Source organism: Durio zibethinus, chromosome 6, assembly GCF_047325235.1.
Source record: "Durio zibethinus cultivar Kanyao isolate XHJ-2024 chromosome 6, ASM4732523v1, whole genome shotgun sequence".
In the NCBI taxonomy this organism is placed as follows: Eukaryota; Viridiplantae; Streptophyta; class Magnoliopsida; order Malvales; family Malvaceae; genus Durio; species Durio zibethinus.
Genome location: NC_143167.1, coordinates 28,757,306 through 28,779,249, shown reverse-complemented (window position 1 = coordinate 28,779,249; position 21,944 = coordinate 28,757,306). Strand labels below are relative to the sequence as shown.

Genomic DNA, 21,944 nt, shown 5'->3' with positions numbered 1-21,944 from the left:
AGAAGGTTCTTACAAATGAGGGTCCGTTAGGGATGTATTCATAAAACGTTACCCACAATGTGGTGGGGTGGTTATGCTTGACCAATTTGAATACTGAAAAATCAGAAGTATTTCGTCGTACTTAAAATCTTGAAACATGATAAGCATAATCAACTACTAACAATATCCCAAAGGCCGAAAGTGAAATCTTGAGCCTGACATGTATTTGAATTTTTTTTCTTGGATTTCGACAATGTTCGCTTTCCAAACGTAACAAAACATTTTCATCCACAAAAAGAAACGAAAAACTTAGCAAAGCATTAGTTTAATTGATAGAGAAGAATGATGAATAGACACTTCATCAACTCCAATATTCCTCTGATGTCTTGTAGACCTTGTCTTCTCCGAAGAGAGGAGTAAATGATGAATAAATAAAGACATGGAAACAAATTGGCAAGAATCCTTTATCTCTACAATCCTACAATTCATCGAGTTGGTGATGGGTTGGCTGATAATAGTGATATAGTATTCATTGTTGAAGCCATCCATAGTTTTTGGCTCATTTTTTTTTCCTCTTGCCATACGCTTGATATTCATTCTAGATGCTTTAGTTGTCCCCTAATCCAAATGTCTGAGTCCAAGAATTCAGAAAAAAAAAAATTAAAAGGGTTCAGCGAGGTGATAATTATTTGTACTCTTAGGTAATAGCCTAAACATAGTTTATCTGGCACAGCAATAGCAATAGCAATAGGCAAAGGACATTGTTCAATCCATATTCCACCGACAAAGTAAAAACTCCAGGACATCTCAAGATAGATTTTCAGTTTAAACAACTCGAAGGGAATTAAAAGGGGATTTGTCTCTTTTTCCACTTGGACAGATTTAAGCAGACTTTGATGACTTTCACCTTGTTAGAGTCTATTATATTCTCATAGTTATTACTGGATATTCTGCTGAACTGATTTGAAGTGGCCTAAAGTCCTTTCTATCTACGCTTAAAAGAAAAGAAAAAAAAAAAAAAAAAAGCCCACTTGGGTGTTAACCCTGGATTTATATCCATAGCTTTATTCTGGATTTTTAGATGTCCAATGAATGAATTTGTATGAAAAAGCTAAAAAAATGTGACCCCCACTACAATGAATTTGTTAAAAACCCCACGAAACACCATCAACCATGTTTTGTCCTCCAAATAGGGAAACATATCTTTCAACATCTCAGCTGATCATCTATAAAAATAAAAAAAATAAAAAAAAAAAGAAAGCATTGCAGCAGTACAAACATCATTATTCTCACCTTAGTGCTCAGAATAATTCTTAAGAGTTTGCATCACCAATTTGTTTATAAGCAGTACATACACAACCTGAAAATTTCTGATAGAATAACGAGGCGCCGAAAAAACAGCTTCATGTTCTCCATATCAGGGATTGAAACTGTTCATTTGATCAATACTTGTTTTATCTCAAACCTCTCATTTGTCTGATACACAGGATATTATTGAAGAGGAAGTAAAAGGCAGAAGACTTTTGTAGCGATGAGATCAAAAGAGAACATTTCTTTTTTATAATTTTCTTTTGTTCAAGTAACTTCAGTTGAAACCGACAAACTTTAGTTGCAATCCTCAACATCAATCAATTCAAATACATTTCCACCACAAACATGCAACAGCCTGATTTTTCTTTAATTTTACGTGGTTTCGTTCAAGAAAGTGGTGTATGATTTTCTTTCACCCTCTGCTTTTCCTCTTTTTTTTCTTTTCTTTTTGCATCATGGGAACATATTTTTCTCATGATGACAATGTCATGTAAGTCTTACGTCAGACAGTTCATGTACATGGCCATTAGAAAATAAGTACTAAATGGAAAATTCACACTTCATAGGCATATAATGTTGTTATATAGTATTTGTGGAAAGATCATGAATAATTTTTTTTATCAATTACAGTGCTTTAGGATAATAAAATCAAACCGGACTTTTTTTAAATTTAAAATGATTAAATTTTGAATTTTAATCATTGATCTAATATTTTATTAACAAATTAGGTGATTTTTGACATCTCAACTCTCTAAATTTGAGAAAATATGCATATGCTATTTAAGCCAAATCCAACTGCAATTATGGTTAATTTTCTATATTCTGCTGAATCGTATGTAACTTTCTTTCTTAAGATTTTGAGGAATAATTGCAGTGTCTATTTTGATGAACTCGTATAAATTGGCCAAATTGGTATCATTCATTTCCAAAATCAAATAAGCAAAAAAGAAAAAAAAAAAAAAAAAAAGACCCAACTTAAAACAACTAGAGCCTACTGAAAGAGTAAAAGAATATGTTTATAGTCAACTAAGTCCAACCATGATGTTTCTTTGGAGAGGCAAATTCTTACATGGAGACCTCAATATGGAGAAGGGAAAGACCTCCCCTGTCTAGCAAATAATAGGCCAAGCAAAAGAACAAGGAAATGAATGTTAAAAAACAATAGGGCATTGGGCAGCGACGTTTCCCTCTCACGAGGGACTGCTACAGTACTGCTAGCGTGGGTGTCTTTTTATCCAATACATTGCATCTTGCATTTCAATCTTGTTTGGTGAAGTGGATGATACCTTTTTGCTCTGCGTACTTTTGCAAAAGAATTTGCTTGTCCTATGGAACACTCCATCTTCAATCTTCAGTAATTTCCCATTCATGCAGGAAGGCTCATGGCATAGTGTGGGATCTAATAAGCACAGATTGCTTGAACTTCAATTTTCCAAACCACAAAGTTAAAGCTTACAGGGCAATTGCCTCTATTTTTTTAATTTTCAAACCAAACTGAAGATTCCCCAAATAATCAATCCTTAATTATTCAGAAGGGACAATGATTATAAAAATGTAGAATTATGTGATCATAAGAACAAAATACTTACTATATTAGTACATTGTGTCTAGTTTACCAATAATGGCAGGTACAAGGATATGTTGACCCAAACACACACATGATGGGTGCAGCTGACTTGCATACAGTTTTCCTACATGCAAGATCTCTAGCCCACTAACTGGAAATTGAAGAAAAAAAAAAACAAAACAGTCTCCTAGTTCTGATACAGTACATGAATAGCAAGGGTTATTAAAAAAAAACGTAAATCCACATCTACTATCATATTTAATGGTTACTATATACGATCTTGAAAACTGTTTAGGAATATCATGAAATGTATACAAAAACAAATGTAATTATGCATTCATTGTAAATATGCATTATTCAACAGTTTTTGACAAATGCATACCCAAAATTTGTTAAGCACACTGTATTCTTAATTTCGAGTTTGAATCATTTTATTGTTGTATGTCAAAGAAATTAAAAAGATAAAAAATAACGTGTGGTGATAATTACAAATTAAAAAATATAAAAATAACTATTAATGCTCATGTTTCAGGAGCTTATAACCTTTATTTAAAAGTCATTATCAACATATAACTTAAATCAATAACCATGTAAATATACTTCTCTAATAAGTTAAAGGAAAAAAATGTTTAATCAAATCTTGTCCTGTAAAGTCCAAGCTACCAAGTTCAACTTCTACTTCGTAAAAGAAGAAACAAAGAAAAAATACTGTAAATATGGCCTAAGTCTGAAAAGAGAAAGCAAAGAGCATATACATAGATGTGATAGATATGTATGGCTATCGTAATCCAATCACTTTGATCTTATATTCCACTAAGAAGATGTACTAGGCATGGCCCATTTTTATCAATGATCAGACAAGATCTTAAAATGACCAACATGCCCCTTCATGGAGTAGGACTAGGTGATCTGTGATAAATCTGATGTGGTGGTTCAACATGAACTAGAAAATCCCTTTTTATTATATTTATAAAATAAAAAACCATTTGTCGGAGTTGTGGAGATTGTGAGACCCACAGGTTTTTGTTCTTTAATCTTTGTCCAATTCTCCGAAAAAAAAAAAAACAAGTCACAATCTTTGTCCTAAAACTGAAGGGCTTGTTCCATTCTTCAGCAACAGGCAAGCCAACACCTGCTCTCCTATTTTTGATTTGCTGTTTACATTTCTTCTCTTCTCCCATAAAAACAAACCACTTAAGTGTCATGATTTAAGACTCATCTTTCTCTCCTCTTTATAATGTTTTAGGTTTGCTTTTCTCTCTTTGTCGTTGAATAAACTCTTGTGCTTTGTAGGTTGTGCCGTTGAGGTAGATGGGCCTTGAACTCCACTCTAACATTTTAATGGGACTCTATCTCCTCTTTCAGTGCTCTCTTTGCCCCCATTTTTTGTGCTGTCTCGCATTTTAAGTTTTCTTTTTGGCCATTTTCTTTTTTCTTGTTTTAGGTTTTAATGCGAAAAAAATATAAGTTTTCTCCCTTTTAAGGCCATGGCAATTTGTTCTATGGGGTTTTTGTATTTTGGTTTTTGATTTTACACACTGGTTTTGCAGATTATCTGGTAAAAATGTTGGATTTATGTGGTATTCAAAACTTTGGCTGACTGTGGTTTTTGAGGTCTGAGCTCCCTTCACTCTGCAAAATTTCCATTTTTTGAGATTATTGAGGTTGCTTGATCGTTAAGGTTTAGGTCCTTATATTTAAGATTTTCATTCAAGCTGTGGAAATTTGAAAATATTGGCTCCTTTTTTTAAAAAAAAATTTTTGGTACATAAAAGGATGGTCCTTGTTCAGTATAGATCTCTGAGATCGTTCTCTTGAAAATGGAAAATATTGAAGTGAAGTGATGGATGATAGTGAAATTTGTGATTTGTAGTTTATGTTTGTTGGATCGAAGAATGATGATTGAGAGATAGGGCTTGATTCTGGAGGTGGGTTGTGGTGAATTTGGTGTTGGCTAATTGTTGAACGAGGAAAGCATGGACAGAATGATTCAACCTCCATTGGTAAGTTAATTAGTCCATCCTTGCTGCTTTGAATTCAATCATATCATATGTTTGAAGAGACGTTATTTAATGGGTTTTTTGGTGTTAATAGCTAATGCTTGCGTTTCAAACTACTTGATGTGCTTTTGTCTGGGTGGTCCAATTCGTTCTACGTTAGATTTTTATCTTATCAAACTATATGGACTATTGTGATGGATTGTGTACCGTCCTTCTGTTATAGATGGTTTGACAATTCCTGGGTGAACTCTCTCTCAAAATTATTCTCCTGTAAACTGATTTGTTATATTACTGAAGGTATGGTGTTTTAGTGTGCGAGCACATATGTGGATGAAGTGATGAATATAATAACATTAGAAATGTACAAAGAAACATGTTTGCAGAAGTTACATCCTTCATGGCTTTGTACATCCAAACTTAAAAGTTGCTCTTTTTCTGAATCCTTGGGAATGGTAAGCGCTAAAATGTGAAACCAAAGATTTGACCAACTCAAAGGGGTTTTATGGGTTCTAATAATTGCTTTTATGTTGTCATCTAGGTTTAACAATAAAAGATGTCATAAATTGAATATTCAACATTATTAGCTAGATTATACATGCTAGAATTGTTCTCTATCATCAGAAATAAAGGATATCATTGGCACCTGGGTGGCTTGGTATGCATGTCTTTCTTGATGCTGATACCAGCCTGGTGCATCTTACAAGTTTCCTGTTACTATAGTAAGAACATATCTAGGAAAGAAAAACCCTCATCAATTGTGAATGCTCTTGGCAGGTTGATACAACGGCTTGCTTATGTAGAGTAGATGCTGGACTCAAAACTGTTGCTGGCGCAAAAAAATATGTACCCCGTACAAAACTCTGTCTCCAACCTGATATTAAACCATCCATTCATCCAACAACGAACAAGGGTGCACGCGGTGATAGGAGCCGTCACCAATCTCCTTTGCTCCCAGGACTTCCTGATGATCTTGCTATTGCCTGCCTAATACGTGTCCCACGGGTTGAGCACAGAAAGCTCCGTCTAGTCTGCAAAAGATGGTGTAGACTTTTGTCTGGTAACTTCTTTTATTCACTCCGTAAGAGCCTTGGAATTGCAGAAGAATGGATATATGTCATTAAGAGAGATCGAGATGGAAAAATTTCTTGGCATGCCTTTGATCCCATATACCAGCTCTGGCAGCCACTTCCTCCAGTTCCTAAGGAATATTCTGAAGCCCTTGGGTTTGGATGTGCTGTCCTCAGTGGCTGTCACCTTTATTTGTTTGGTGGTAAGGATCCATTAAAGGGTTCAATGCGACGAGTCATATTTTATAGTGCCAGGACAAATAAATGGCACCGTGCCCCAGATATGCTTCGTCGAAGACATTTCTTTGGTTCTTGTGTTATAAACAATTGCTTGTATGTTGCTGGTGGAGAGAACGAGGGGGTGCATCGGTCATTGAGGTCAGCTGAAGTCTATGATCCCAACAAGAATAGATGGTCTTTTATTTCAGATATGAGCACAGCAATGGTGCCCTTCATTGGGGTTGTATATGAGGGTAAGTGGTTCTTGAAGGGGCTTGGATCTCACCGACAAGTGATGAGTGAGGTCTACCAACCAGAAACTGACAGCTGGTACCCTGTCTATAATGGAATGGTTGCAGGCTGGAGGAACCCGTGTGCTTCCTTAAACAGGAACCTTTATGCTTTGGACTGCAAGGATGGTTGTAAGCTAAGGGTTTATGATGAAGTGACTGACTCTTGGAGTAAGCATATTGACAGTAGGATACATTTGGGCAATTCTCGAGCTTTGGAAGCAGCAGCTCTTGTTCCACTTAATGGAAAACTTTGCATCATTCGAAATAATATGAGTGTATCTCTGGTTGACGTTTCAAAATCTGATGATCTGAGAGGAGCAGCTGCTGAACATTTATGGGAAACTATAGCAGGGAAGGGTCAGTTCAAGACCTTGCTTACAAATCTTTGGTCAAGCCTTGCTGGCAGGAACCGGCTGAAAAGCCACATTGTTCACTGCCAGGTTCTCCAAGCATAATGACAGTAAATTTTTCCAATATAGGGTTGGCTCTGTAGTTCACGCCTTTTTGGTATCTCTTGAATGTGATGGGGTTGAGGATCCAGTAGCTTTCCAGGATGACGCTTCTCATGCACGTAAATCCTTCATTGTAGGTTCCTATCAATGTCAAAGGGTTGGATATACCACGAGGTATGAGGTGGTATTAATGGGGATTTCTGTTTTTGCTAGATTGTTAGGGTTACAAATATTTATATAATACACGGTTGTTACATGTAGAAAATTGAAAAGCTTGTTCACTTTGTTCTTTAGCTCTTCAAATGATTGCAAACCTGCGACTGCCTCATTCATTTTATCTTTCACCATTGAGGTTAGTGCAACAATCCATCTTTCGTCGTCCCTGTATGGGTTTGAAAACCTAGATGTAAACTTAACAGGTATAAGGGAGCAGTTGGTGCCTTGATAGGACAATGTAGTTAGCACATAACTGGCTAGGCACAACTATTGGGAAAGAGTATGGTTTTGCCATATTAAGTATGAAATTCAGTCAACTTCATGAAACATTAAATCTTAGGCCAATGAACTCAAGCAATCAGAGCACAAGTTTCCACGGTATACTCACAATAGCATTCGTAAAATATAACCTGTATTTATCAAAATTAATGTTCCTGACGAATCATTATGGCTTTGATTCTTCGGTGAGACTTAAACTGCTGCTATCGTAATAGATGAGCCACAATGTGATGAAAAGAGGAAAAATGCAGAGAAAATACCAAAGGTATCCATGTAATGAACAGTATGAAGCTGATTACCCGCCAAGTACACCTTGCTTTTGAATCCTGTTAAGCAAAACACTGCCAGATTGAGAAATCTGAGAATTGAAATGGAGTCCAGCAAGATCATCAAAGATAAAAGGATACATCCTAGGCGATACCGAAATGGCAAATGCGACTGTCCAGCTATTTGGACCTACTAGGGTGTGAGAAACATCTTCCGCTGAACTAGTGATGGCCCTAAAATTGCTTTATTTTCAATTTGTTTTTCAACTTTGTTTCTCATAAATGGATACAAAAGAATCTTATACAACAATACTAACAAAAGGAATCAAAATGCTCTCCCTACAAATCCATAACCTACAGAATTTTGCTATTTGCGCGTTGTACACCAACAATCTTATGCTGTTCCATATCCTGATAAGTGAGATTGTGCAAGTGTGAAGCACATCTCCTTCTGCTTCTTGTATTCGTTATACCGCAAGAAGAAATAACCAAGATAATCAAAATCGATGGGAGACATCCTTGCCTATAATTAGCAGAGAAAAAAGAAAAAAGATATGACTTGGATATGTCATGACTTATTGGGCTTCAAAGCATTGCTGGAGACTAGATATACCTGGATTAGGGCCCATAAAGCCCAATACAAGTGTGAAGCTAACATGAATGTGTTTGTCTCGACATAGAGAGCTTCAAGATCTTTTTCTGATACCTGTGGTTAACAAAGGAGCTTTCAATGTTGTTACTTTATCAAATTGGAAACATGACATACTATTAGTTTCAACTCTAAATATATCTCAAGTACAAAACTTCTTTTTTTTTTCTGAACTCACAAAGGCCAATATGTAAGCAAGACTAATACATAGCAGTGAAATCCTTATGCTCCATTATATTTGGTGCTTTTACATTTTGCTTTTCGCTATGTGTCCCTTGTTTTCAGTTCATTTTTATTTTTTGCTTTTCATTTTCAATTGAAAAAAGCAAAAAACAAAAGCACCAACAAATTGGAGCTTGGCAATCTTCAATTTGTTTTTCATAGTTTCATCGTAAAAGTCTTGAACGATAAGCATATGATTGTTTGCACACATGCGATAAAAAAGGTTAGTTACAGAGAGTCCAAGTTGTGGTTCTAAGACAACCACATAATAATGAAGAAAAAAAAAATCTATTTGGATCTAGTATTATGAGGGCTGCCAGTCAGATCAGTCATGAGTGGCTAATAGCAGTTAGAAATGGTCACATCAATTTAACATCCCAAGAATTACATCCTCAACGGAGCCTTTAGCTGGTAAATGGCATACTTAAGCCATAGCAAGAAAATATGCAGTTTGCACTACTCATCTCAAGACACAAAAATAATTTCAATTAACACACACACACACCAGGAAACAGGATACAGTAACTGAAACTCCTATTAGTCATGAGATAAAATAACCTTCCACATGGCTCAAATAATGCACATACAATTGATTCAACCATTGTAAGCTGTAACAAACTAATATATTCTATTTCAGGGGCAATCTTTTCAAACTTGAAACCTTATTGTTCAAACCACAAAGCACCCAGTCAGATACCCTTACATACCTCATATGGTTTTTCAGGTTGCAAATAATGCCTGAAAAAATGATGTTGTTCATCTTTACTAGGATACCTACATTAACACCACGTTAAATCATCAGTAGGTACCAATCTATTCAACTATTCGACATGGTTACACAAGAAAACAAAGATAATTTAAAGCAGAAAATATAGAGAAAGCATACAAACTATAATCACAGTCATAGCCTGCATATTCATTGAAGTGATTTCCAATGTCAAAGCCTCTGTAATTGTATGATCCGTACTCAAAATCTATGAAGTAGAGCTTATCTGGACATTGACGGGATAAACAGTTAGATCAATAAACACAAAGAAATTAGAACAATTTAAAGGTAAGCTGAAGAAACTATTCTTGTATTCCATCCAGCAATTAGGAACCATGACAGTATCACATTCTTCTGTCTAGAGGTTTTGATTTCATAAGACATCCTATCCTATGTGTTTATCATGGTGACAATGCCAGTGTTTTTGTTAAGTAATAACATTAATAATAAACTTCTCATAATGATAAAACCAGATTGTCAACCTACTAATGTCTTGTCGAATAGAACATCCTTCATATGTATCAATTTGTCATACTACACTCTGCTAAGAACATGTTTTGAGTTGTGTTCATATCACATGACAACATAGATGCTACTTATTGGATATTGGCTAGTGCCCAGTGGACACAGTTTCAACTAATACAATTTGAAAATACACACAAACAGATGCATTTGATGGTTCTTTTCTTTATTTTTTGGTTCTTACATGCTCCAAAGTGTGTGACAATCACATCTAAATCGTATTACACAAACTTATTTTGATTGGAAATAGACAATGTTCAGAATTAGACTAGAAAGGTCTATGGGGCTTCATGATCGATCTCTTTAAAGATGCTTTATCTTTAATAAGAAAACAATAAAACCCAGTAGAGATAACGTTTTTTTCAGGATTTACTGCATTGCCAGCAGCCTACGCCTACTAAGTCTCATATTGACATCTTAATGTTCCCATATCCATTGTAGTGTTTTGTTTTTAAGAACTATCATGCAATAGTTTTTTGATATCCTTAATGTCTAACCAGCAGTATTGGTTCATTTGTCACTGCACATAATTTGCTAATCTATGGATTATAAAAAGAGCAAAAATCAAACCCAATATCAACATACAAAAATTTCTATGGTAAAGGCACTGCACCCATTCTGATATCTAAATCTATGCCTATTGAGTCTCCTATTGACATCATAATATTCTCATACCTATCACACAATAGTGTTTTGTCTTTGAGAACAACAGTGCAGTGGTTTTTAAATATCCTTAATATGTCCAAGTCTAACCGACAATATTGGTTCATTTGTCACTAAATATAATTTGCTTATCTATGATTGTAAAAAAAGCAAAAATCAAGCCCCATGTCAACATATGCTAAATTTATATGGATAAAGACACTGCACTCATCTTGAAATATATGAGTGAAAAAGTGAGCGTGTGCCTGTGCCACTCAAATGTGTGTGTTTGACTATGAGAGAGAGAGAGAGAGGTAAATTCATGTAGAATACAGGATGTGTCTACTGCAATCGGGAACCAACCTAAACATGAATAGTACGTATGGATGTTCTTCCAGAGTCATCAAAACAAGAGGAAAGATGGCAGGCTAGCAGATTGAACAAACTCAAAATTATAAGTTCAGACGTACCATGTTCATCATTAAGCATCAAATTTCCAGAAAGTAAATCATTGTGAGCAAACACCACCGGAGCATTAAGAAGGCCCGTCAATTCCTGGTCCATTATCAGGAGACACTCATAAACGGGGATAAATTACTTGATCTTACAAGAATCAACATATAATCAAAATCAATGACTGAACAGCATGTGAGCAAGAGTTACCGAGCCAATAAACATGCAACACCTTTCCTTCATCAGCAAGAGATGAATCAACCAAAAATGAAAGGAGATCTTACCGTCAGCTGCGTAACTTCCTTATGCAATTCCTTAAACGAAATTTTCTCATATATCCTCTGTTTATCAATATCTTCAAACTGGAGAGTAGATGCTGCAACAGAAGACCCTGAGCATCAGATATACATCATGTACTGATAGGCAATAATCTTGAGAAGAAACTAAAAAAGCCCCACACTAATGAGGACCAGTGGCAATATCAGACTGTAATCAGCCCAAACTCCAAACAAACAGTGCTCTCTTAAAAGCCAAAACTTGAAAATAAACAAAAGAAAGAAGACGAAGATTGAAGTCACTGCAACTGTAACATGGTCCATTTCAAATTTATTTTAGCCGCAAAAACAGCCAAACAACACCATGTGGAAGAAGTTGGTACTCAAACCTTTCTCAAAGAACTTGAAGATGTCAACCCATAGCTGAGGTTCTTTAGAGCCCGGAATTTCCACTTGATGGAATCTACGAAGTTGCTTTGCAATTTCAGCAGCCAGCTTTGGCTTCCTCATGTCTGTCAAGGGGAAAGATAGGTTTTATATCAGTACACAGCTTGCAGGCCCAATGATAATTTGCACTTGAGTTAAAGACAAATTGTCAGTATTAAAGGTAGTAATTACTTGCCAAGAAGTCAATGCCTTCATAAATTAAATTAACTATACTATTTGTGTAGGCCCAAATATCGATATAGTCATGAAATAAATAGGACACTAAAAGCTTCAAGAGAGGAAGAGAACTTTCTTAATGATGCTGCCAACATAGAACATGGAATTAAGATGCTCGAAGGCATAAACCCTCTAAAACTACTGATGTCTAAAGAATACAACTTCACGTGCAAGTCTTACTCCCATTGATGATCTCTCTAATGCTTACCTGATGGAGTTAGGGTACGTGCATTTATAAAAGATTGCACCATGCCATTTCCAAAAACTCCAAGCAACTTGGCACCAAATCCGGCAGCCGAGAGGTATTTGATTGCCTAAACAGAATATGAAGTGAGCAAATACAAAGTAAAGAATGGAATGAAAAGGCTCGTAAATGAGGAAGATGGTAATGAAACCAAAAAGGAAAAGGTAGGGGTGAATTTTAACTAGCAAGAATTTAGCTTGGCAGAACATCAAAAAGAAATACGATACCATCATTTTGAATTTCCACCATATTTGACAACTATTTAGCACATCCTTCACCAGCCTCAATTACATGCATGTAAGCAAGATGTTTTGAAAGAAATCATAATTATAAACCAACAATTCCTTTGGTTAAATTAGATTACTTCTTCATTAAGTCATTGATTGCTTAGTTGACCAAAAAACTTCCAGAGAAGATACAAACCCTGGAAACACAACACTAAAAGAGTTATGCAAATGTGTTTTAACTTCAAGCAAGGTTTTAACAATTTGAAGATTATATTATACACACCAATACCTTTCAGCTAAAAAGTACAATTTTCCGGAAGACACTTTTTCTAAAGAAAATTAGTATGGAACAAATATAAGGGGAATACCTGTAATTCACGTTCACGATTGATGACATATTCTGTGTTAGGTCCATATAGTCTAACTGTTACAGCCACAGTATCACCATTTTCTTCCTTCACAGAAACCTTTAGCACTGCACCACCAAATTATTCAGGCTTAGCGAATAAATTGCCACAAAATCAATCAAACATAGCAAAGAGAAGAAAACCAGAGAATATAAAACAAACATAAACATCAAAAGGGAACCAAATGACGGTTTTGCAACCTCGTAGTACGGACCTTCTTTTTTCCCTTTTCTTTTTGTTTACCAATTTTAAACGCAATAGCTGTAAATTGAGTTGAAAAATGGATCTAAAAAAAAAACTACTAGCAAATTAACTCTTTCTCTACAGAGCGAAAATTTTCCATAAAAAATCTAATAAACAGCAAAAAGCGAAGTGCTCACGAAGATTCGTGATGCCGCCAGATACAGTCTCGACTGAGAAGCAAGAATCGTTCAGCTTCGCCCATTTCCCAAACAGATCCTTACACAACTCGCTGCAGATATTTATAAACCGAGAAAAACGTCATAAGCCAAAATAAATTCAAAATTCCTTACGTTTGAGCTGGTCATAGTCAGCTTAAAAACAATGAAATAAATATTGAAGATCCGCCAAAATCCATATGAAAATGAAACCCTAAAATAAGCTAAGCTAAGAGCTCGAAATGAAATTTAAAAAAAAAAAAAGGGAAGAGAAGAGAAGAGAATAAAACGAACATGACGCGAGGGGCCATGACGGAAAAAGAAAGAGCGGAATCGACAGAGAGAGGAGAGTGAGGGATTGAATCGTCGACAGTTGAATTGCTGTTGTTTTGCTTAGCTTGGCTTGCTGCGACGTCCATGGCGGTCCAGATCTTCTGCGTTGCACCCATTGGTCTGTTTTTTTAATGCTTAAAAAGCTTATATTCGAGAAAGTGTGGCTAAAGTTCGTAAGAAGGGAGACTTTTTTGGGGGCTCCACTCATAACGGGAAAGGGTAGTTTGACAATACGTTACCAACAATGAATTTTTAAATCAGTATTCTTTAATTGCTTTTTGGATCATTTATTGCTCAGACTTTGAAAACTCAGCCATGCAAACTTTCAGGGTCCGGACGCAAACGATCCAACTAACAAACAATAAAGAAAGCGCCTTCTCAAATATCAAACAAAGCGCAATCTTAGACACTAAAACAAAGCCAAAGGCCTAAGCCTTAAAGCCTCATTATTTTAATCGTACCTTTTGGCCAAAAAGAAAATCGTGGTGGGGGGCGATTGACGAGATCAAGATTCGTGGTGACGGTTTAATGCGTCACTTTTCCAATCTTACCGTACACGTGTCACTCTGCAAATATCTGATTATAATTTTTTTATTCATATTTTTAATCACGTGGAAAACATGTACCATAAATTTAATCTTTTATATTCCCTCAATAAATTCAGACTAGACGGTATGTAATAATCGTATTCCTTTTTTATCCTCATATAATTTTTATTTTTTTTGCTTTGAATCCAATTTTTCAAAATTTTAAGTCAAATTACCTTTAAAAATAAAAACTTAATCAATGTACAAAAAATAGTTAAATTCATTCATCATAAAAAAAAAAAATGAATGCTTCATTAATTTCATATTTACCTATTTTATTATTCACATTGATCATATGTAATTTACAAAAGAATTTTTAACATTATTTTTTATTTAATTTTTTTAATTTTAAAAAAATGAGGTATATTGTAGTTCAGTACTATATATATATTAGTATTATGTGAAACTTAGGCCTAGTTCAATGTTTTAGTTGTTTTGAAAATTAGCAATAAACAAAATAAAAATTATGTTTATACTTGGACAAATTAATTTTAACTTAATTCTTTTTTTTTAGTTACCTTATCTGATGACAATTTTACTTTACTTCGCAATGGATTATTTTCATTCTAATTTAATAAGAGTAATTTTTTATTGTGTTTAAGGTATTTAAATCATGTTTTATGTATAGCATTATTGATAAGATAAAATAATAATTATTTTATATCTGTTTGATTTGTATCAAAGATAATAATAAGGATTGCAACGAGGATTAGTATCCTTTTAACATAGAGTTATTCAATCCTTTTTAACTAGGGATAATTATTTTTAATTCATAAAATTAAATTTATATATCTAATTATATCTTTAAAAATTATATCAATAATTTAAATTATATAAACTTTGAATAAGGATAATTTTGATAAGTAAATAAATTATTATATCTTAATCCTTATATATATCAAACATAAAATAAGATGATATTATTTAATTTAATCTTATTTATAATATTATATTATGCTATCATGTTTGATACATAAGATTATTAATATAATAGGATGATAATTACTTTATATCATATTTGATTTGTACCTAAAGAGAGTGATAAGGAATAAAAAAATTAATATCCTTTTGACATAAGATTATTTAATCATCCCTAAGTAGAAATGATTATTTTTAATCAATAAGATTAAACTTACATGTCTAATTATATTCTTAAAAAATTACATCAATAATTTAAATTATTTAAATATTAAAAAAGATAATTTTGACAACTAAATAAATTATTTTATGTTAATCCTTACATACGTCAAATACAAAATAGCATGACATTATTTAATCTAAATATTTATATTTGATACATTATCAGTTAATTAGATGATGTCATCTCATTAATGAAGTGAATTAGATAATACCACATCATTAGTGAATAACTTTTTAAAAAAATATTAATTTATATATATATATATATTTTAAGAGCTAATATTTACTTATTAATGAGATAACATTATTTGATTTAATGATAGTGTATAAAGTATAGTTGTTAATTTCATTTCAATATCGATCGATACGGTTGATACACTCCAATTATACAAAAATACGTTTACATCTAATGATGATTTTTCATACCGAATTTAGTACTGTGTAATATCGGTTGTTTTTGTTAGTTTCAACATATTTTGATAATTTTTGATAAAATAATATGTTTCGATCGATATGTGAATGTGAAATATATTTTATAATTTTTAACTTATTTTTTGTTATTTAATTATTTTTAACCAAATAAAAATTAAGTTAATTGATAAAATAACCCTTAAAAGTTAAGTTTTTTTTTTATTTTAATTTTTTTATACTTTATTTTTTCAAACCAAAATCTATAAAGATTTTTTTTTTCAAGAAAATAATTATACTCTTTTTATAAAGTTTAACAATCACAAAGTCTCAGTTAATTTTTTGTCATCTTTTTATTTTTATCTTAATATTTATATGAAAAAAAACTTATTTAAATATCATATAATCAGATTAAGTATTTAAAAATATTATGAAAATTTTATGATATTATTTATTATGCTTTTAAACTTATTTATTTGATTTTTTAATATGTTGCATATTTATTTTGTAAATTATTAATAATATTATAATGTACAAGTTCATATATGTTTATAAAAATATTTATATTAAATCAAAAAATCTGAAATAATATGTTAAAACAATTAGTATCAGTATGTACCATATTTAAAAAAAAAAAACTAAAATGTTATAGTATGATATTAACAACCTTGGTATAGAGTTTATATACTGACAGTATATCAAATATAAACTTCTAATCTAATTTTATATATAATATCATATTATCATATCCTATCATAATATTGTGTATCAAATATGACTTTAGATCATGTTTGGTGCATAGGATGATGAAGAGGATATGATAATAATTATTTTATATTATATTTTATTTTTATTAAAAAAAAAAGGATAGGATAAGATGATTTAATATTCTCAAAGTAGAAAATATTATTTTTAATCAATGGGATTGAATTTACACATGCTATTATATTTTTAAAAATTACATTAATAATTTAAATTGTATAAATTTTAAAGAAAGATAATTTTGAGTAATAAATAAATTATCCTATCTTAATTTTTATACACATCAACTATAAGATATAATAGCATTATTTAATTTAATTATATTCATAATATCATCTTATCCTATCTTATCATAATCTTGTGTATCAAACACATCCATAGGCATATTTGATGTATAGGATAATAAATAGGATAGAATGATAATATTCATATATTATATTTGGTTTGTATCTAAAACAATGGATAGAATTGTAAGAAAGATTAATCATCTACTTGATGTAGAATGATTCAATCCTCAAAAAACAAGGAGGATTATTTTTAATCTATAGGATTAAACTTATATGTCTTATTATATCATTAAAAATTATATTAATAATTTAAATTGTATAAATTTTAAAAAAATGATAATTTTAACTAATTAATAAATTATCTTATCATAATCCTTACATATATCAAATACAATATAATATAACATTATTTAATCTAATACAAATCATAATATTATTTTATCATATTTTATCATAATTCTATCCACCAAACACATCCTTAATATCATATTGCCTTAGGGTATATATAAAAATAAGATATTTTATTTTTTGTTATTAAATATATGTATATTATATTAATAAGTTTATTATTTAATATTAATTTTTAAATTATTTTAATAATATAACAAATTATAATATAATTTGTATTAAAAAATCATTAAAATATATTAAAATAATATAAAAGAATATATTTCAAGACGAGATGAGTCGAATACTAGTTAATACTTAGCAATCTATAATAAAATTAAAATGTATTTTTTATTTTTGTATCGACATAAATTATAACATATAATTTTTGTATCAAATATAATATAAATAAATAAATTATAAATATTTTATACGATACAAATATATAAATTATCATCCTTACATAATCAAATATAATTTTTTATTCAATTCGAGTATTAAAAAGAATACTAAAATAATTAAAAAACCCTTGCATTGTTTTAAAAAATCTAAATAAATCTTTATCCTTTCATTGTATCTAATTAAGCTCTTAAAATTTTATTTTTCTCTTAGAAACCCGTATTTCGATCATGTGATCTACACATGCTTTAACTTTTTGACATGTTGGCATTAATTCAACGTACGAAAAGATGACATGGAATAATTGGCTGATGTGGCAACTTGATTTAATAAAAAAATTGACATGTTGCATGAATGAAATTAAAGACAAAATAAAACAAAAAAATATGTTCATTTTTTACTAAAAAGAATGATAAAGCACACACTAAAAATAATTTTGCTTAAGTTTCCATCATTTTCCATGTCCAAGAAGTGAATTTTTTTTGTTAAAATTAAAATTTTTAACAAGAAAAAAAAAAACACCTACTTTCGTAACGGAATTTCGTGGTCGAGAAGGGTTTAGATCCTCTACTAGTGCTCTTGGTCTTGGACTTCTAGTTGCGAGTCAAACTCGGAGATCAAAGTGCAAGTGAATTTTAGACCCGGAATCATCACCCTCATGGTCACATCGATGATTGGAAAAACTTTGATGAGTTTGAGTTCTCTCCCTTCCGTATTTTAGTTGTTGTTAGTTTAGAATCCGATATATTTTACATTAAATAAAAATTTTAATTAATGATAAATTAAATTAAATTTTGTATTAATTTTATTTATATTTTAAATTAATATATTTTAATAAAAATAATTATTAAATGATAAATTATCAAAATTATTTGAATATAAATAGATTTAATAAAAGTCATAATTATATAAAAAGTCATAACTATTTAAATAAAAATTTATGTTTATTTATTTATTATAAATAAATATTTTAATATAATTATTTCACTATTTTTTATTGGATAGTTTGAAATTTTGTTGTATCCTAGAGATATAATTATCTTTAAAAAAATATTATTTATACTTTAAAACCAAAATTAATTTTTATTATTTTTATTCTCTTATTTATTTTTTCTAACAATTTAAAAGCAATTATAAAAAAATCTTTATATTTTGTATTTATGGAGATGTAAGAGAAAGAAATTTTGAAATGCATTGGTGAAATCCGAATTCTTAAAATAACTATGGATAAAGAAAAATAATTCTCTATTGTGATGTCATATAATTTTTTTAATTTTTATTCAAAATTAATATGTCATTAATTTATTTTTTGATTATGCTGAATGAATCCAATTTCATGATTGTTTTTCATATTACTTGAACTTTTGAAATTTATTAGTTATGCGTTCCAAAAGTTTCACTAGAATGAATTTTTCAAAACGGTAACTAGTCTTAGTATCAAATTAATAGGATGGATATATTGACATGATTTATTTATAAAATTTTATGTTACTATTTCAAACAGAAAGTTTGGCCAATAAATTGGGTTAAATGTGATATTCAAGTTTAAATGAAAAGGATACGTCATTAATAACATTAAAAGCTGTTGTAATTATCAATAATTTGAAGTCAATCCACCGATATCTTATTAGTCATATTTATGGATTTTAAAGGTTTTATTTTGGAATGCCACGAAGAAAATAACATGGCTTGTAATTAAAATAATTAAAATAAAGTTTATATTAATACAAATAGAGATTATAAATAATTGTTAAGATTTATAGAATCATTGTGCATAGACTAATTAAAAATAAAGAAAAGGCACAAATCTCCGTGAAATTTTATAATTTTTATAGCAAGGATTTGTAATGGTCAAGCACCCTTGATGCGTGAATTTGATAATGATATTTGCTTATAATAACCTTAATTCTGGAAATCTATCACTAACTAAATTAATCATGCAAAAAGTGATATGATTCTTAAATAAATAGTACTTTGGTAATTTGAAAACTATTTATTTTCTAAATAATAAACAAATAATTTTTCTCACTACTTTACATATAATTATTATCAAATAAAATTATTAAACAAATATTATTTTTAACATATATAAATGATTTACATATCTTAATTTTAATTTTGAGGTATAGTAAAAATATAAAATTATATTTCCTTTAAAAATCATCAATAAATCAAAAATTTTGTAAACAATGTCATTTGAGAAATAAAAACAGATAAACTTACGACTGAAGAAAAAGCAAGCTCAAACTAATCAGAACCAATTCTCATGATTTGACATATAACACGATGGATCCTAATAAAAAATGAAGGCCAAGACTTGTACCAAATAAAATTAAAAATAAGGCAATAAAAAATAAATAAAGCAACAGCTATTACCAACTCATCTTACCTATTGAATAAACCCAAGCTGACAATTATCCATTACTTTTTCAAATAGAAAGCCTTAGGGACCTAAAGATATGCAATGGGGAAAAAATTAATCATAACAAAATATAAGAAAAACTCAATGAGAAAAAGAAGATGGATATTTAAAGTTTTAGAGAATAAAATCTGATAAGTGCTAATCTTTATTTTGAAGTGACAATCTTTCAACATATGGTATAGTAAAACAATAGCCTCTTCGATAAGTTCCTTTGAAAACAAAAAGAAAATTACATTTATTCTGTATATATCTCACTATTTTTACAACCAATTGACATAACTAAACTTGAAGAAAAAATGTATAATGGAATTCACTCACCTGGATTGCCTCCCTCCTTTTGAGACATCATCAATGCAAAATTAGTAGATCTATATGAGTAAAACATTAAATAATTGATCTTTCTAAGAAAAATAGTTTCTCCATATAAAAATCTTATCCCATCAAAAAAATCCAAAATACTAACTTTTATTGGTTGGAAAATGCTCAAAAGATATTTTAATTTAATAAGAATACTTATAAAATTGACTTACAAGGCTTTAATTTAAATATTTAACACATTTTAACTTGTTTATCGACTTTGCTTATGATTCCACAAACTTCCAAACCTCAAATACTAAAAGCTGCAGAAAATAGTAACTAACCTGCAGATTTCTACAAGGAATTTTTTGCAGAAAGAAGACATTGTAACCAACTTGAGGACGCCATTTAATAATGAATCTTTGATGCTGATCTAGAGGAGAAAATAATCTCCCCAAATCCGATAGGCTTTTAAAAGGGAAAGTTCACATTAATAGCATAGAAAATACCATCACAAATTCAAAAGAAAAAAAAAAAAGTTGCAATCACCTAGTTTGATTAAATCAAGATTTTGTCAAACTCCCCATTTTCTACAAAAGGTACAACTTTAATTTACGCTTCATGCAAGATCATTGTCCATATTCTACAAACTGAACACAGTTTACTATTAGAAAAAGTAAAAAAAAAAAAATAGATAAAATTCATTAAGGTGGTGGAAACAAATCTTCAGAAGGTTTTTAAGTTCCTCACACATTCCCATTTGCCTGCCAATCAATTCTACAAAAGATTCTTCATTGTTTAGATTGATCACCGGGCGAGAAAATTTCCATATTATAAACCATTATCAATCAGCATATAACTTTTCTACATATTTGGAATGAGTGATTACCTTTTCAATAAAGCAAACAAGCGACTTGCTGGCAAGTTCATGGTCACCAGCCACTGGAGATTTCCATTATATCTTTGTCAAGGTTGTCTTTCTTCAACAATGCAAATGCTTCTCAATTTACTCAAGCAATTTGAGCTTGATCCAAAAAGGCTGAAATTTCTGTTTGCCAAAATGACATCAGCCAGATCCAGAAAAGTAACTGGACCGATTTCCAAGACCCGTATAGGAAAGAATGTAATGCACTAAGTGAGTAAATTTTAAAATAAAAAATAAAAAAATTGATAGCTTAACTAGTTACTGAATGATAAATAACCTTTGTTTGTGGAAAATCATGCTCTGGAAATTTTGGTTTTAAAGCATATAGCAATGCCGTAGCCTCCTGGATAAATTCCTTTGAAAAAAAAAAAAACTAAATAATTTACATTTGTTCAGTGTATATCCCACTACTTTTACAACCAATGACATAACTAAACATGAAGAAAATATGTAAAATGGTATTATACTCACTTAGATAACCCCCTTTCCATTTAAGACATCATCAATGCAAATTAATAGCTCTGAATGAGCAAAACATTAAATGATAACTAATTTTCCACAAAAATTTATTTATCCATTTTAACTAAAAAAATCCTATACCGTAAAAAATATCCAAAATACTAACATCTACTAGTTGGAACTTTGAACATGCTAAAAGAGATTTTATTTAGAGTAAATTATATAAATATACCTTATGATTAAAAGCGATTTAAGTTTACTTTTGATATTTAAAAAGTTACACTTAATCACCTTGAGATGTGTATTCATATGATTTTGTTAGTCATTTTGGATGCCGTTTGTTATAAATAACAAAAATACCCTTACTTTTGATGAAATTAATTGAATTATAAATTTTTGAAATGGAAGCTACTCTATTAAA

The 21,944-nt window shown here is 30.7% G+C and overlaps 2 protein-coding genes across 4 annotated transcripts; one reads left to right on the top strand and one right to left on the bottom strand.

The window, feature by feature from the left end:
- The first annotated feature begins 3,865 nt into the window (after positions 1-3,865).
- LOC111285448 (F-box/kelch-repeat protein At1g55270-like) lies at positions 3,866-7,214 on the top strand. Of its 2 annotated transcripts, none has more exons than XM_089762583.1 (4): positions 3,866-3,977; positions 4,151-4,471; positions 4,731-4,860; positions 5,632-7,214. In XM_089762583.1, the coding sequence occupies exons 3-4, from the start codon at positions 4,834-4,836 to the stop codon at positions 6,889-6,891; spliced, it is 1,287 nt and encodes a 428-aa protein (XP_089618709.1). In that variant the 5' UTR covers positions 3,866-3,977; positions 4,151-4,471; positions 4,731-4,833; the 3' UTR covers positions 6,892-7,214. The 2 variants fall into 2 exon arrangements, with proteins under 2 accessions (XP_089618709.1, XP_089618710.1); XM_089762584.1 differs by lacking the exon at positions 3,866-3,977 and having other exon boundaries at positions 4,087-4,164; positions 4,408-4,471.
- A 647-nt stretch (positions 7,215-7,861) lies between these two features.
- LOC111285449 (putative ethanolamine kinase) lies at positions 7,862-13,699 on the bottom strand. 2 transcript variants are annotated; one of them, XM_022874919.2, is made up of 11 exons: positions 13,412-13,699; positions 13,100-13,191; positions 12,681-12,787; positions 12,050-12,155; positions 11,568-11,690; positions 11,188-11,294; positions 10,921-11,005; positions 9,407-9,512; positions 9,228-9,294; positions 8,263-8,355; positions 7,862-8,172 (listed from the first exon to the last, which is right to left on the bottom strand). In XM_022874919.2, the coding sequence occupies exons 1-11, from the start codon at positions 13,564-13,566 to the stop codon at positions 8,044-8,046; spliced, it is 1,170 nt and encodes a 389-aa protein (XP_022730654.2). In that variant the 5' UTR covers positions 13,567-13,699; the 3' UTR covers positions 7,862-8,043. The 2 variants fall into 2 exon arrangements, with proteins under 2 accessions (XP_022730654.2, XP_022730655.2); XM_022874920.2 differs by having other exon boundaries at positions 11,188-11,279; positions 13,412-13,698.
- Between the last annotated feature and the right edge of the window lie 8,245 nt (positions 13,700-21,944).